Raw genomic sequence first — 16,111 nt, forward strand, 5'->3', positions numbered from 1 at the left:
TTCCGGAAAAAAGCTCTGTCAACTTTAACTTTTGCTTGACTTTCGATTTTCAAACACTTTGAAGATACAGACTATTCATTCAGTCTACATTTCCTCTGCTACAGTGATCGTTATCATGTCATCAAAAAAGCTGATAAATTCGGTGGAAAGATGCGTTGACGAGGCATTAGAAGGGTTGGTATTCATAAACCCCGGTCTACAGATTTTGCAGGGACACAGAGTCGTGGTCCGCAGTGACGTAGAAGATGTCATCAAAGCTGGAAAAGTAACCCTCCTCTGTGGAGGAGGGTCTGGACATGAACCGGCACATGCAGGTTAATATTAAATATTTACAGGTCTCTTTTTTATGACTACTTCAATACTGATTTATTGGCTATTTTTTCAAAATTTGAGAGATTTTTTGCAGGACTTGGGCAAAAACTTTTAGACGAGACATGTTATCTATGTTTCTGCTCTTAGCACAAACTCTGTTATCGTTTTAACATATCCACAACGTCAATTTTCAAGGGTACTTTGGGGTCCCTTTCTGCACCATTTACATAATACTACATTACTCTATATGTTATGTATTATGTCATTAAGAAGTTGGTCAACTAGACAAGGTTTATACCTGCTACAAAATTGATAAATATGGGAACACTTAAGATAAATCTGCATTATAAGCTTGCCTACACATTAACAGTATAAGATTAAATCTATCAATTTGCAATCATTTTGGGGAAAAATCATATTAGATTTAGTAGTAAGATGGAAACATACTTCAATGGAAAAAATATCCTTTACAAATAGAGACCGTTTTCTATGAGATGATAAATGATTAAAGTTTGTAACAGTTCTGATAATCATGTGTGTTAATTAGGCCTATTAAAAAGAAAAAATATAAATTTGCATGTTTTAGTAAATTTTTTAAGTATTCTTGCAATTTATTTTACATGTATTTTTTCATGTATCATTAAGTATGAAAGTTTAGTGGTTACTTGGCAATTAGTATAATTCATATTTTTAAAAAACATCACAGGCTACATTGGCTCTGGAATGCTGTCAGCAGCTGTAGCTGGGGCAGTGTTTACCTCCCCTCCTCCCAGCAGCATACTAGCAGCCCTCAGGTCTATCACTAGGGCAGGGGCAGGTATGTAAAATATACTTAATTAATTAATACTTAATATCAAAAATTAACACAGTTTCACATACCCGGTATATAACATTTGAATTGTTTTTTTACAGCTTTATTTTCGTAGAGTTAGACCAATTTTAAAGCATGAAACTTGTTTTCATTGTATGCTAGAAATCATTTAAAAGGGCAATGTGAGTAATGAGCTGCTGTGTTAATTGTCATTGGAAGCTTTCTTGCAAAATGATCATGATAACTACACTAAGTTCCTATTTAAAATGCCACACTCTTTCTGATTTCACCAGATAATTTTTTTTAAAGTTGTCAGGAAATAAAGATTAAAATAAATACAGGAATTATCAAATTAAAATGAATACCAGAATTATCATGGTTATTATCAGCTATGACAAATAATAATACTTCTTCACATGAAGTCAAACATTACATGTAATATATGAAAATTTGTAAGGGTAGTGCTTGTCCAGCAAGAATTGATCAATCCATTTTTCAAAAGCTACATACATCCTATCAGTTTCCAACTTTCCTTTTGGGTAGCTGGTTCTTTGATCATTGTGAAGAATTACACTGGGGACAGACTGAACTTTGGCCTGGCAGCAGAAAGGGCAAAGGCTGAGGGGTTAAAGGTCAACATGGTTGTTGTTGGAGAGGACTGTGCCCTTACATCTGCTGACAAAACTGCAGGCAGACGAGGACTTTGTGGCACAGTTTTTATTCATAAGGTATTGAATGTATATTTTAAAGAGAATGACAGAATTAATTCAAATGTATAGAATGTCAATGGATGTCAGAGATCTTTTCATAGAGATCTTGCTCAAGTTTATTCACAGGCAAAAACTAGAATGCTTTAATTTGCATCAGGACCAAAAAAATCTTTAAGGGAATTTCTTCCCACTGATTTGTTATTCAGTTTTTGAGGGATGTTTCATTTTCTCTCTTTTTTGTACATTTTAGATTTGTGGTGCATTAGCAGAAGAAGGAAAAAGCTTGGAAGAAATCCATCAGGTGGCTAGTAATGCTGCCAAAAATATGGGTCAGTTTACAGAAGACTTACAAAGATACATCACGATTTATTTTCATAATCTTTTTAGATACTTATAATCACACGGGAAATGAAAAATTACTTTTATAACATTGATACAGATATATTTTCATTAAAAAAAACTAGGTATAATTTAAAATAAGATTGTAGAACAAAAGAATGAAATACAGCATACAAGGACAAAGATATTTGTCCCAATCTAAAGCTCTTGCTCTGCTAATTATATCTTTTATTTAGGCACCATCGGAGTTAGTTTGACTCCCTGCAGTCTTCCAGGGGCAGGGCCATCATTTGAACTGAAGAGTGATGAAATGGAGTTAGGGTTAGGTAAGCATTTCCTCTAGCATCTGCATGAGATTCATGTATGTTTTTCTGTTTGTAAATTCAGTTGTGAGTGAAATCTGTTATATTCCAAACTTGCATGACAGAGGACCCATTGTGAAAAACAGTAATGTTTGTATATAAAATTGTACATGTTCAAGGAATAAGAATGGAAATACTGAGCAATATAACTCTGAATGATTCACACAGCACATATATGTAAATTACTGTTGTTTTTTCGTTCACAGGTATACATGGGGAAGCTGGTGTCAAAAGGACAAAAGTAATTATAATCTTCTATTTTACTTAATTTGCTTTAAAATAATTCAAGGACTCCAACATATTGATATAAAAGCAACTTGATTTGATTTCGAGATACTTAAAGTCAAGTGTCCTTATATCTCTTATGAATTTCCGTCTCTGATGAAATATATAAGGAAGGGATGCCTCTAAGTACCACTGAGATGTATTTTTATGATGTATTTTTTTTTAAATCAGCTTGTATCAGCCAAAGAAGTTGTTACAATGATGCTGGATCACATGACAAACCCCAAAACATCAACTCACATTAACCTAAAAAAAGGTAAGGGAGTAACCATTAGCAGCTAATGTTACAGATACCTATAGTGGTTTTCCCTATAGAATTTTTTTACCTGTAGAAACTATATCAAATGCTTCTTTTACAGGTGACAAAGTGGCATGTATGATTAACAATCTTGGTGGGACTTCAGTTTTAGAAATGAGCATCATTGCCAGAGAGGCTATTCAGCAGTTAGGTACATGTAGGAATTTTAAGTATTTGTATATGAAAGAACAGCCAGTATTGACCATACAAATTACATTATTAAGAATTGTAGTTTTGAATTCATGAACAGCATTAAAATGAGCTTTTTATGATGTACAAATAGGTGGAGCTTCTCCCTTCTTTCTCATTTTGACCATACATTAAGGGAGAAAAAGTGTGAGGGCAACAACACACAGGAGAAAATGTGAAAAGATGAGAAACTGGGGGAAATATGAGGGTTGGAGAGTTAAAGTGGGAGGGATTAAGACCACAAGGTTGATAACTCCATTTTAGGGACATGATAGAGAAAAATGCAAGAGTGGAGTTATGTGAAAGCAAGAATAACATCACCTTTGCAGTTAAGCTCTATTTTCCTTTTGTTGTTGCTCTAACCTTGTCTTGCTATCTTGTGTTTTTACCCTCACAGGCATGTAGCTGCCTATACGCAAGTGCGTACACATCATTTTCAGAAAAAAGGGGGAAAAAGATAAGAAAAAAAAAGAAGAGAGAATTATTCGGAGAAAAAAATTTCAGTACCATCCAACAAATATTCGTGTTTCAATTTATTCTGTGTCATACTGTGTCGATTTAAATTTTCAATTATCATGGCTGTATGATAAAATTTGAAATCTTTTATTTAATAACTGCCAAATCCAAATAAATCATTCATTATTTTGTCATTGTTCTATCATACATTGATATTTTTTTTTAAGATCTTTGAAAAATTAAATTTCAGCCACATCGTTGAATGCTATGATCTACTAGTATGATTTACAATACGATATTTTTTTTGTTCATAATTAAAATTTTGTATACGTGTTTTTATACATTAAGAATGATTATATGATACCAATTAATATATCGGTTAAATTTTTAGCCTCAATTATATGTACAATAAGTTTCCATGGAATATTAATTTTCGTTAAAACAATAAATATTACTCTGTCTTTTATTTCCTAAACAAAAACTAAATGGCATAATTTTTATATTTAAAGAAAATGAATGAAATATTTGGTAAAACTCCGGAGCTTCTTGGCCCTCACCAGCAGGCACGTAGTGTAAGGGGAGCCTCCCCCTACTTATTCCCAAAACCTAACCTTTTACTATTGAAAATGTACATTGAAAGGGTGGACCCCCACTGTTTGTTGCACCATTGTTAAATCATGGTAATTTGGTAATGTATTAATAAAAATTTGGATTATGAAAGATGGACACCCCCCCCCCCCCCTTCAAGAAACACACACAAGAAATAGGACTTCGAATTTTGACAATCTTCCTTTTTCGTCCTTGCTTGACAAAATTTTTAAAGTTGTAATTTTTTTCCTGGCTGGCAAAAACTATATTACATGTCTGACCAGAGCCCTAAAACACTGGTGGGGGGGGGGGCCTCAAGACCCCCAACCCCCTGCCGTTCTCTGCGTACACATCAATTCTATTCTGCCTCAGTCTCTCACCCTAAACTCAAGGGGGAGGGGGGTGAATTAGCCTTCATAGAAAAAATGAGATTGTAAATCAATCTAGGAATAAATGTAAGTTGTGAAGAAAGAAGATTTTTCAAATTGATTGAAATAGTCAGACTTGGTTTTAACATAGAAAGCATTTACTTACTCGAGATCAAAATATTCCACAGAGAGTAGAGGTGTAGCAGTGGAGCGGGCTTACTGTGGATCCTTGATGACATCACTAGAAATGGCAGGGGTTTCAATTACATTGTTACATCTGGATGACACAATCAGGCGCTGCTTGGGTATCAGAATAATTACATTGTTAAATAGAAATCTTTATTTTCTGGACTTTATGCAAAAAATACTGGTTTTCCTTTGCTACACAGTGGAGGTCTCTTTTAATTAGATGCCAAAACCACAGCTCCCGGCTGGCCGGTGCCAATGTTGCCTGTGGGAAAATCAACACGCGAGAATCCTGCAGTAATGCCTTACAACCAGAAAGATGAGGCTGTGAAGTCTAGTAATGCTGTCAGTGTACCCAAAGGTAGAGCTTCTAGTAGTTACTACTCAGTTTTTCAAATTGTGTGATATGTGAACTACTGTAGATTCCCTATTTTATGCGGGTACTTAATATCTCGAAATAGCCCTTAAACGTCAAATCGCGAGAACAATAATTCGCGAATGGATGGTTGATCAACTGATTTTACATGGATTTCAGCACAATAAAAATAAAAACGAGTAATTTTATTTCGCGAGAGATCCTTCTTGCGTAATTACGCGATAATTAATTCCTCGCGAATATTTAGGAATCTACAGTATGTATGAGTAAGTACATGTATGTCTAAATATTATATCTTCAGAGACAGCTGACATGCTGTATGACATGTTAAGAAAGTCCATGGAAAAACTGATATCCTCAGAGGAGGAACTCAACAACCTGGACAAGGAGAGTGGGGATGGGGATTGTGGGTCAACACTGGCCAGGGGGGCCAAAGGTGAGACATTTTAAAGAGTCAGAGGAAGGGAGGGGGGGCATGGTACAAGTTGTGTTATTGGTCAGACATGTAAAAAGCACAAGAGAAGAAATAATTTGGATTCAGGTAAATCATGAAGGTAGCAGTTTTTTATGGAATGAAAGATAAACAGTGAATTCTAGAATAGACTTCAATATATATTGAAGTTGAAAGGGGAATTGATGATAATGTTGGGATCATTGATTCATTTCTATATATAGCTATGGTGTTTTAAATATCAGTGTTAGAGATATTGAAGCTGAACTGTATTTGACAAGATAATTACTCAACCATTGAATAGACTTTTTACAATCACATTGATTGTCTTGTTCAGGTTTATATAAACTATGATCACCTTTTCTTTATATAGTTAAGATTTTGTTTCATAGAAGAAGGTAAAGTAATGCATCTGCAATATTTATGTTTTTTTTCCAGGTGTTTTACAAAATCTGGGACCAAAGAATAATCCAAGTCTCCCTGTACAAATCCCAGCAGACCTTGCCTTGTCTCTGGCTAAGATTGTCGAGAACTCCATGGGTGGATCCTCAGGGGCGGTATAGAGTTTGTTTCAAGTTCACATTTGCATGACCTTAAAAATAATTATATTTTTATTTTTTTTCAATTTGCACTTAATATTTTTACAGCTTTACAGTTTATTCTTGACATCTGCTTCACTCTGTCTCCAATCTTCTGTAACCCCTAAGGACTGGGTCTGTGCTTTAACTAACGGGAACAACACAGTCATGAAGTAGGTATATTGGAAGCAGTGTTTTCTAAATGCTTGCTAATTTAACACATTGATATACTGTAAATCACTTTTTTATTTGTCAGAACTTTATTTTCGTGTAATTATGCGTGTCTGCTCGGGAAAGTTTCATTCTCGCATAAATTTGTATTGTTAAGGATTATATACAACACTAACCATTGCTCACAAAAATAAGGTGTCGCAAAAATATAGTGATCCACAGTATTCCCAATTTGCACTGCATGTAGATTACACAGTGTATAAAAACTGGGAATGCAACATTAGGGTTATTACTCATGGTTAGTATGATAGTTTTTATTACCTTAATCATTAATTAATTATAATTACAGGTACGGAGGAGCTGAGCCAGGAGATAGAACAATGGTGAGGAGAAAGCAGAGTTTCTTAATTACTTAAAATATTTATATATCTGTGTGTCTTGAGTAGCAAAGAGATTTATCCGTATATATATATATATTCTAAGGTGGACTCATTAGTAGCTGCTGGCACTACACTGTCAGAGAAAATATTATCGTCCACACCTGTTCAAGCTTTAGAGGCAGCAGTACAGGTAAGCAAAATTTACAGGCCCTTAAACCACAATGCTCACCAAAGCTTGTGTTTTTAATTAATTTAAAAACTAAAAAGTAACTCTTAGGTTTGGGCCTGCTGTATAAGGGATTTTTTGTTTGAAAATATGTCTGGAAAAATATGACACAGGTGAATTTTCTTTCCAAGGGACTTTTACTTTCTACTGGTATCTATGTCACAAGTTACAAGAAACATGGTTGCATGCTTTATTTCCATCCAAAACTACCTTGAACAGTTTGATGCATTTTTGAAAAAGAGACATCCACAGCATACAATCATGAAAAATATTATCTATATCTGAGATGGAGTTGATTTTGGCCCATATTGCCCCATGCGTTGTGGTAGTTGTACATTTTTAAAAAAAAATGATATAGATAAAAAGACTTTTTTTTTAATGTTTTTTTCATTGAATACATATTGAATTTTTTTTTATAATGCTACAGGCAGCAGAAAAAGCCACCCAGGCCACTGCTGAAATGAAAGCCAAGGCCGGAAGGGCAAGCTATGTGAGTGCAGAAAGGTTAAGGAGTCCAGACCCAGGGGCTGTTTCTGTTACTTATTGGATGAAAGCAGTGTTAGAGGTCCTCAAAACAGCATAAAACACAGATAAAGAGGTCCTCAAAGCAGCATAAAACACAGATAAAGAGGTCCTCAAAACAGCATAAAACACAGATAAAGAGGTCCTCAAAACAGCATAAAACACATATAAAGAGGTCCTCAAAACAGCACAAAACACAGAGAAATTACAATCTGATCCATATGGCTTTTAATCCTGGACTACCAAATAGTGCATTTTATCCTAGGAAGATTCCATACTAAATTATTTTGACTTTTAAGCTTTGTTTTTTAATAAAATGGATCGTTGAATTCCATATTGTACTTGAATTACAGTCAAGTTTATAATTTTGAGAATTTTAACTGTAAATTCGGAATTTTTTTTAGGTGCTTGGGTAAGTTCAAGATATTAATTTTGGTGTAAATTATACCTAGAATATACAGGATTATTATGATTACTGTTGAATGGCATTTGATTTACTAAGTACATTTGTATGATAAAATATTAATGTACAAATTATTGATTTATATTGATTATATGATATTAAATACCGGTATGTCCGTGTTTCAAGATTTGCCATGCGCACAGGACATTGTTTTATATATATGAGGGTAAAAAACCCTGTGATATTTTCAGTGATGGCAAATTATTAAATCTATATTTATAACTTAAATTATTTGTTTTTCTCAATGTACAAGGCACATTCAAACCTCGTTATATCGAACTTGGTGGGACCAAGAAAAAACTTCGAGATATCCGAAGGTTCGAGATATTGAGGGTAAAATACTTAGAGAAAAATTGCTTAGGGACTTCCAGATCATTTCGACATATCCATGGTATTCGAGATATCCGTGTCCGAGATACCAAAGTTCAGCTGTATTTGTTTGAGACACATGTAAAAAGATGTAGAGTGTCAGTGCTTAAAATTCTCGTAGGGAATTCTAGAAACCAAGTTAGATGAAGTAATTATCCATTAGTTGTATTTTATCAAAATCTGCTATTTTTGCCCCGTACAAGTCAGAAAAATCTCAATCTTAAGGTAAGAGTACTTTTGATGTATCAAGGCTTCTCTGCAAAATTTAAAGAAAAAAATATATGACGGAAAATTGTCCTACTTTTGTCAACAAATCGGATTATTTCTGAAAAAGCTATTATTTTGTCCCCCACATAAAAACTTGTTTTTCATTTATTTTCATTTATATCATTCTTTTTCTTCATAAATACATGTTCATGCAAACCGTAGTTGAAATATATAAGAATATTAAGAAATAGGACAATACTACAGCCAAAGAGTTGTTTTTCTTTGAATGATACGAAACCTAGACTGGGTACGTTTATGTTGATTTACCAAATTGTAAACACATTTTTTTTTTTTTTTACAAAAAGCATGTCTATAAGCCGGGGGAACAAATAATGGCCTTCCTTCCTATCGGAAAATCATTAAAGCAAAATTTTTATTTGAGTAAACAGTTGTATAATGAACCTTAAAATGATCTTAAAGAGGTGTCCTTTTATCATGCTGTAATGTTTTTACTAAGTGGAAGTAAATGCAAATTGTACAACACGATACATATGTTGTCAATTTTGCATTTACTTCCACCTAGTAAATTCAAAATCTACAACATATGATACTCCTATGTAACTACATTGTAATGGTGAACACTAAAAATAGTACTGAAAATATACATATAGAGTATTTCAATGAAATATTACATTATTTATATAATAGCAAGATATGAAAGATAATTTCAGCATATGTATATAGGTACGTAGTAATGGGGGAGGAGATGCTTCCTCCTACCTTTTTTCCAAATATGACCTATTGTTGAAAATGGTCATTGAAAGGTTGGTCCCCCCCCCCCCCCGCCCTCTACCCCATTTTTTGTGGGACTTAATTTGATAAATCAATATTTTAATTTTGTTCTTGTCAGTTCCATTGTATTATCTGTGTATAAAGTAATTAATAATGACAAAAAAAATATTATCAAACTTTTAGTTTCAGGGGCCTGAAAGTTGTCCTCCAACTCCCCTCATACTTGCACATACGCATAACCGTAGTATATTATTATAAAGCCTAGATCCGCCCTTGGGAAAGTTTTGGTACGAAGACCAGTAATGCACGGATCCAGGAATTTACCGGGGTCAAGAGGAACGCACACCCACTTGAAAAAAATCGTACTCATATTTTTTTTTTTGGACAGCCCCCCCCCCCCCCCCAGGAAACAGCTGTCCACACCCGATCGAAAAAGCTATTTCGAGTGAAAGGGGGGGGGCTGTAGGTCCGCGCATGTCATATTAATACGTACTGTGTGAGAACTGAATTGTAGTTGTGAAATCTGTACAGAAAAAATATTGGAAAAGCGCATTTCATTAGGTAAGATACCATATCAGACAACCTCTTTTCAATTTTTGACAAATTGGAGAATTTATGTATTTATCGGCTATCGTACAAAGCTGAATGATAAATACGATCGTCAAATATAGTATTATGTAGAGATGACCACAAAAAAGTTAATAAACTCTGTGGACGGTTGTGTAGACGACGCTCTCCGGGGACTGGTCAGTGTCCATTCCTCCCTTCGTATTTTGCAGGGACACAAAATCGTCGTCAGAGAAGATGTTGAGGAGGTGATAAAAGCGGGAAAAGTCACGCTGCTGTGTGGTGGAGGGTCAGGGCACGAACCAGCGCAGGCAGGTAAATATGGAGGGCCACTCTGATAAACGCAAAAGCTTTCTGATAACGAAGAAATATTTATCTGTCTTGATTTTGAAATTCTGTCATGCAATAAGCCTCACTCTATGCCTTCATTTAAGGAATACATGTGTGACCTGTATGCGATCTACTCTTTTACACTGGGAATTCAGTTTTTTGTACTCACTAGGTTATGTCGGACGCGGTATGTTGACTGCGGCCGTTGCTGGAGCAGTTTTCGCTTCTCCTCCACCGAGCAGTATCCTCACAGCCCTCAGATACGTCACCAAACACAATTCTGGTGAGTCCTACAATTAGTTACGCATTCATGGATTAAAAACATGACTTTGTACTGTCTGAATAATATATCTACATTAGACAAACCTTTGTTAATAAAAAGAAAAATCTGGGTTATACCTTGATAACCACACTGGATGTCGTGTGACCTCCCATTATTTTCTTTCTGCATTCCTTTTTTGGTTTTCATTACGTCAGAAAGCCTGACTTTGTATATATTGATTAGGTAAAGATGTAGGCTAGAGCAGGCACGTAGGGTCCTTTTTTGAAAGAGAGAGGAAGAAAAAAAGACAACTACATTACCAATATACCCTGGTTTGACTATACTGCAACAAATTATCACGAGCTCCCATGTCAGTTATCACCTGATACACATCAAATCTAAAAAAGACTATTTCATACATACATGTATACAAAGAAACCGCATTTAATTATTTATCACATTTTTAGCCGGTTGTGTCGTTGTAATCACCAATTATACCGGGGATCGTCTAAACTTCGGATTGGCGATAGAATGCGCAAAGAGGGAAGGACTAAATGTGGACTCGATAACCATTGGCGAGGACTGTGCTCTGACGTCATCAGACAGATCAGCAGGGCGAAGAGGGTTGGCGGGAACTGTTCTCCTAAATAAGGTAAACTATTAGCTTTATTCCTTACTTAAACTAAAATACTCTTAACATAAAAGTAACATGATTTTAATGTAGATATGCGGTGCGTTAGCGGAGGAAGGGAAAAGTTTAGAAGAAATAGTTGAAGTTGGAAAACATGTCACTGCAAACATGGGTAAATATCATTCAGTTGATATCATAGTTCGATGTTGGTACTCGAAAATTCCAGCTAATTTTTCTGTGTTTGAATAGTTTCCCAACTATAACAACTAGCAGCTTTACTCAAATTGTTTTCAAGGAACGATGGGTGTAAGTCTGACATCATGCAGTGTCCCCGGTTCTGGACCAACTTTTAGTCTTGGCGAGGATGAAATGGAACTTGGTTTAGGTATATCAATGAAAGAAGCATCTATTAAAAAAAGAAACCAGCAAGAAAACATTTTTCATTTCCTTTGCATTGCAATTCTTTCTAGTTATAGAATTTTTTTCGTACCTCAGGTTTACATGGTGAGGCAGGTGTTAAAAGAACGAAGGTAAGAACGTTGATTTCATTTACTAGATTTAGTTAAAAAGGCAAAAGGATTTAAAATGCTTCACGAAAGGATAACTCGGACGAAGGCTACGTTTTGATAAAATTTTGCGCCTTACATTCACAGCAGTAAAATGAAACCACAAAAATGTATTAAAAAACAAATAAAGATGGTTATTTAATGGCAAAAAAGCGTTATGGAATTTTGAATTAATAAAAGAAATTAAATTTTAGATTAAACCAGCTAATGAAGTCGTAAAGATGATTCTTGACCACATGACCAACACCAGTACTACAACACATATCAAGCTAAAAGCGGGTATAGTTTAGATTTAGTATACTGTAGTTTGGTGTATAGAGGATCTATGATTTGGAATTTCAAAAGAATTTCAACGAATAAATGTACATGTAGCTTCTAATATTTTGTTAGAAATAAATATACTTATACATGTTTGAATATTTCCGATTTTCAGTGGTTTGTAATAAATAAGCTATAAATCAAAGTTCAAATTTGGTTATTTTTGGAATATGATGCTACTGTAGGGGACAAGGTGGCCTGTATGGTAAATAACTTGGGAGGAATGTCGCTGCTGGAAATCAACATAATAGTCGGGGAAGTCATCAAGCAATTAGGTACCGACCTTTAAAAAAAACTTTCCCCCAACATAGTACCAAAAAATCTAAATTTTTAAATCTTGGTAACAAACAATGACTAATTTCCCACTCTGTTTCCGTGCAGAGGAGAGGGGCGTGGTTGTGGAGAGAGCATATTGCGGTTCGTTTATGACGTCATTAGAAATGGCCGGACTGTCTGTCACTATTCTTCATCTGGATAAAACAATCAAACGCTGCCTAGGTATGTCCGTCCAAAACGAAGAATTGTAAAATATCCATGTATCTTAATTGTTTTCCCAGTAATTTTTTTTATTTATTTCAATGAAGATAAAGTGAGTGAAGGGTAATAATGGAATAAATTTTGTTAAATATTTTACGTATAAAACGGAGGTTTATGCTTTTTTTATTATTGTGTACCATTGCTGTTAATTAGGTGATTGTTTAAAAAAGTAATTCAGTAGAAATTCAAAAAACACGAAAGAAAATTTTGACTTCTGAAATAATTTTTTAAAGATGCCAAGGCAACTGTTCCGGGCTGGTCCAGTCCTATTATATCACGTGATAGTTCTGTGAGAAAAACACCACTGTTTATACCGATTGAAGAAGAAGAAAACCATGTGAAAACTGGCAATTCTGTTCGTACATCTAAAGGTATTTTATTTACAATGTTTAAATATATACTCAAATATTACACTTTTATATCCAGGATGTTGACAATCAATGGTTACTAGCTATTAGCTAAAAGGAACAGCAAGGGCTTGTACCAATAAAATTTTGAAAAAGGGGTTACACATGTGTTAACCCTTCCTAAACTTTTGGATCAAATGTTTCTCGAATATTGCTCATTTCTATGACTAAGTAATGGTGGGACATATTTATTTTACCATCTAAGATTTTTTTTTTTTGAAGGAAGAATCTTATTCCTTTTCTAATTATTAGTTAGCACTGGTACTAGTTTCAAACTTTAAGGCTTTTAAAATATTGAAGAAAAAAGATTGCCAAATGAGGGGTGTTTTTTCCCAAAGTGTTTTAGTTTCCCCTGTCATTTTCAGAGACAGCTGACATGCTACATGACATAATAAAGCTGTCCATGGAGAGACTGATATCCTCTGAGGAGGAACTCAACAACCTGGACAAGGAGAGTGGGGATGGAGACTGTGGTACAACACTCGCCAGAGGGGCCAAAGGTCAGCATTATTTCAGGGGTGAAAGGGGGCAAAGGTCAGCATTATTAAAGGGGTTAGAGGGGGCAATGGTTCGTATATGTGCGTAAGGTCAGAAGGCAAAGGTGAGAGGGAGAGGAGCAAAGTTCATGCTGCATTATTTCATGGGTCAAAGGAATAAAAGTTGATTAACCAGATGTGGTCTCTTTGTAATCAAATAAGGCCTATGATTGGTTCATTTATTTGTACTGTATGACTGAAATATTACTCCTCATTAGTTGTTATTTATGGCGATGTTAACTAAGAGAGGGAATCTTGAAGAAAAATTACGTACATATTAATATATCTGTATGTCACTTAACTGCTGTATGGATTGCACATGTAGTGCAAGTTCTTTTTAATGCTGGACTGAACCCGAAGTCATTAAAGTTGACTTACATGTCATGTACTAAAAAATGTTGATAAAATCTACTTTTTTGTGAAAGTGCGAGTTTAATATTTACATGCCAGAAGAAAAAAATCCAATAGTTGTAATGTGTTTAATGATATGTTATATGTATACATGTATAATTTTCAAGATTTAATTACATTTTCAAATGCCTTTGTCCGAGATAAAACTTCAATGAAGTGAATAACTTTATATCTTCATTAAAGCCATTTGTTTTGGCATCCTTTTTTGTGCCTTTTATGCAAATTATTACATGACTGAACTGCTTGTTCAAATCATAAAGCCAAGAAAAAATTAGACAGTAATTCCTTAAATTTTATACCTAAGCAAGAAAGTGGTATCTTTTGGGAACATTATTGGGGAAAACAACTTTTAAAAATTCAATAAACTTGAAAAGAAAAATATTATTATCATCAAAATTTAATTCGTAATATAGCAATAATGAAAGAACTGGGACAGAAGGAGAAGCCTAACTTACCTGTAGACAATCCAGCAACCTTAGCTCTGTCACTAGCAAGGATTGTAGAGAATTCAATGGGCGGATCATCAGGAGCGGTAGGACAACTAGAATTTTCAAAATTAGTGTATTGGCAAAAATAAATCAATTCATTATTTCATATGGTTACTGGTACAGATTGTGATTATTTTTTTTTTATTCATAGCTGTATAGTCTGTTCTTCACATCGGCCTCCCATTCTTTACAAAATAATGTTAGTATGACAGGATGGAAGGAAGCCCTGAGTAATGGGACCTCCACAATAATGAGGTAAAACGAAGATTTTTAAAGCATGTTTAAATGATGCCTCATTTAATGTGAAATAATTTTTATATCCCCGGTTTTATTTAGATATGGAGGTGCGCAGCCCGGCGATAGAACGATGGTATGTAGTATTCTGAGGTAACTCCGTGCTCAATATTTATTTACACAAGTCAAGGAATATTTTCAAATAAAACCGTTATCTGAATCAAAATATAATTTGATATCGTCCAAGATAATGATAATGGCGAAGATTTGTACAAATTTATTTAACACATATAATTGATATAAACCTAATTTCCTTAGAACTACCCTTTAGCAATACGTACATGTACAAACAGTTGAAGATTTAGCAAGGGATTTTTTTTTCTCCCGGGAATGTCTTGATATCAAAAGAAAACAAGAAAAATCAAACTATATCTGCAAAAGATCTCTAATCTCGAGTTGGCATTAACGTAAACTTTGATATTTTATTATTTTTTATTCGTGGTTCCGAAAATATAGTTTTAAATTTCGCAGCATCTTTAACATTTTGTCATATCCTATGAACAACAATATAAGAACAGGCTAAAACGCTCCTCAAAAATTTTCTTAATTCGAAGACACATTCTAAATTAGGCTGTTCATAAAAAGTTGAAAACCATGACATTCTTCAGGTTGACGCTTTATTTGCTGCCGATTCAGCTTTGAAAACTTCGGGATCGTTATCTAGTCCTGTTAAAATTCTGGAGACAATTGTGCAAGTAAGTATATTCAACACTCTAAAAAGTCATAAATTGTGCAGAAAAAATGAATTTTAAGAAATATAACTTGAGGAAACTCCTCCTCCATTTCACTTTGTATCTTCATAACAGGCCACAGAATCTGCTGCCCTAGCCACAGCTTCTATGAAAGCCCAGGCTGGGAGGGCAAGTTATGTCAGTGCAGAGAGGTTAAAGAACCCCGACCCCGGGGCAGTGGCCGTGACAGTGTGGTTCAGAGCAATACTTGAGATTCTCAAGAAGACATAAAAGCGATTAATAATTACTGATGGAATCTTTTGGAAACGATTCTATATGAGAAAATTCAGTATACATATTTAATCTGTAAATAGCCACTACAAGAAAATAAAATCCAATTGTATCAGTAGGAATATTTAGAAATATGATTATTTGATTTCATTTTGCTGTTGTTTATAGAAACTGTGAAATGAACGTCTCAATGATATTGAAAATAAAGATAAATATTTTTTTTCATATTTGTCATTATTGTACATGTAATCATACAAATATTATACATATAAACTAATATATAAATACAATCTGGCATGCGTAGATCAACGTTCAATATCAAAATGGTAACGGCTACCACAGAACCATATTTATTTAGAGTGA

The 16,111-nt window shown here is 34.4% G+C and overlaps 2 protein-coding genes across 2 annotated transcripts; both read left to right on the plus strand.

Annotated features, from left to right (window-relative positions):
• The first annotated feature begins 74 nt into the window (after nucleotides 1-74).
• On the plus strand, nucleotides 75-8,299 carry LOC133171783 (triokinase/FMN cyclase-like). Its single transcript, XM_061306588.1, has 16 exons — nucleotides 75-314; nucleotides 1,019-1,129; nucleotides 1,667-1,851; nucleotides 2,084-2,162; nucleotides 2,409-2,498; nucleotides 2,741-2,775; nucleotides 2,991-3,075; nucleotides 3,179-3,268; nucleotides 4,907-5,023; nucleotides 5,128-5,265; nucleotides 5,582-5,716; nucleotides 6,170-6,288; nucleotides 6,379-6,482; nucleotides 6,830-6,863; nucleotides 6,964-7,050; nucleotides 7,514-8,299. The coding sequence occupies exons 1-16, from the start codon at nucleotides 116-118 to the stop codon at nucleotides 7,667-7,669; spliced, it is 1,764 nt and encodes a 587-aa protein (XP_061162572.1). The 5' UTR covers nucleotides 75-115; the 3' UTR covers nucleotides 7,670-8,299.
• A 1,788-nt stretch (nucleotides 8,300-10,087) lies between these two features.
• LOC133171793 (triokinase/FMN cyclase-like) lies at nucleotides 10,088-15,971 on the plus strand. Its single transcript, XM_061306600.1, has 16 exons — nucleotides 10,088-10,321; nucleotides 10,509-10,619; nucleotides 11,066-11,250; nucleotides 11,323-11,401; nucleotides 11,525-11,614; nucleotides 11,725-11,759; nucleotides 11,990-12,074; nucleotides 12,299-12,388; nucleotides 12,495-12,611; nucleotides 12,884-13,021; nucleotides 13,423-13,557; nucleotides 14,418-14,536; nucleotides 14,644-14,747; nucleotides 14,829-14,862; nucleotides 15,395-15,481; nucleotides 15,593-15,971. The coding sequence occupies exons 1-16, from the start codon at nucleotides 10,123-10,125 to the stop codon at nucleotides 15,746-15,748; spliced, it is 1,764 nt and encodes a 587-aa protein (XP_061162584.1). The 5' UTR covers nucleotides 10,088-10,122; the 3' UTR covers nucleotides 15,749-15,971.
• The last annotated feature ends 140 nt before the right edge of the window (nucleotides 15,972-16,111 follow it).

Source organism: Saccostrea echinata, unplaced genomic scaffold (assembly GCF_033153115.1).
Source record: "Saccostrea echinata isolate AGI-Se365-2 ecotype Australia unplaced genomic scaffold, CSIRO_AGI_Sech_v1 ptg000002l, whole genome shotgun sequence".
NCBI lineage: Eukaryota > Metazoa > Mollusca > Bivalvia > Ostreida > Ostreidae > Saccostrea > Saccostrea echinata.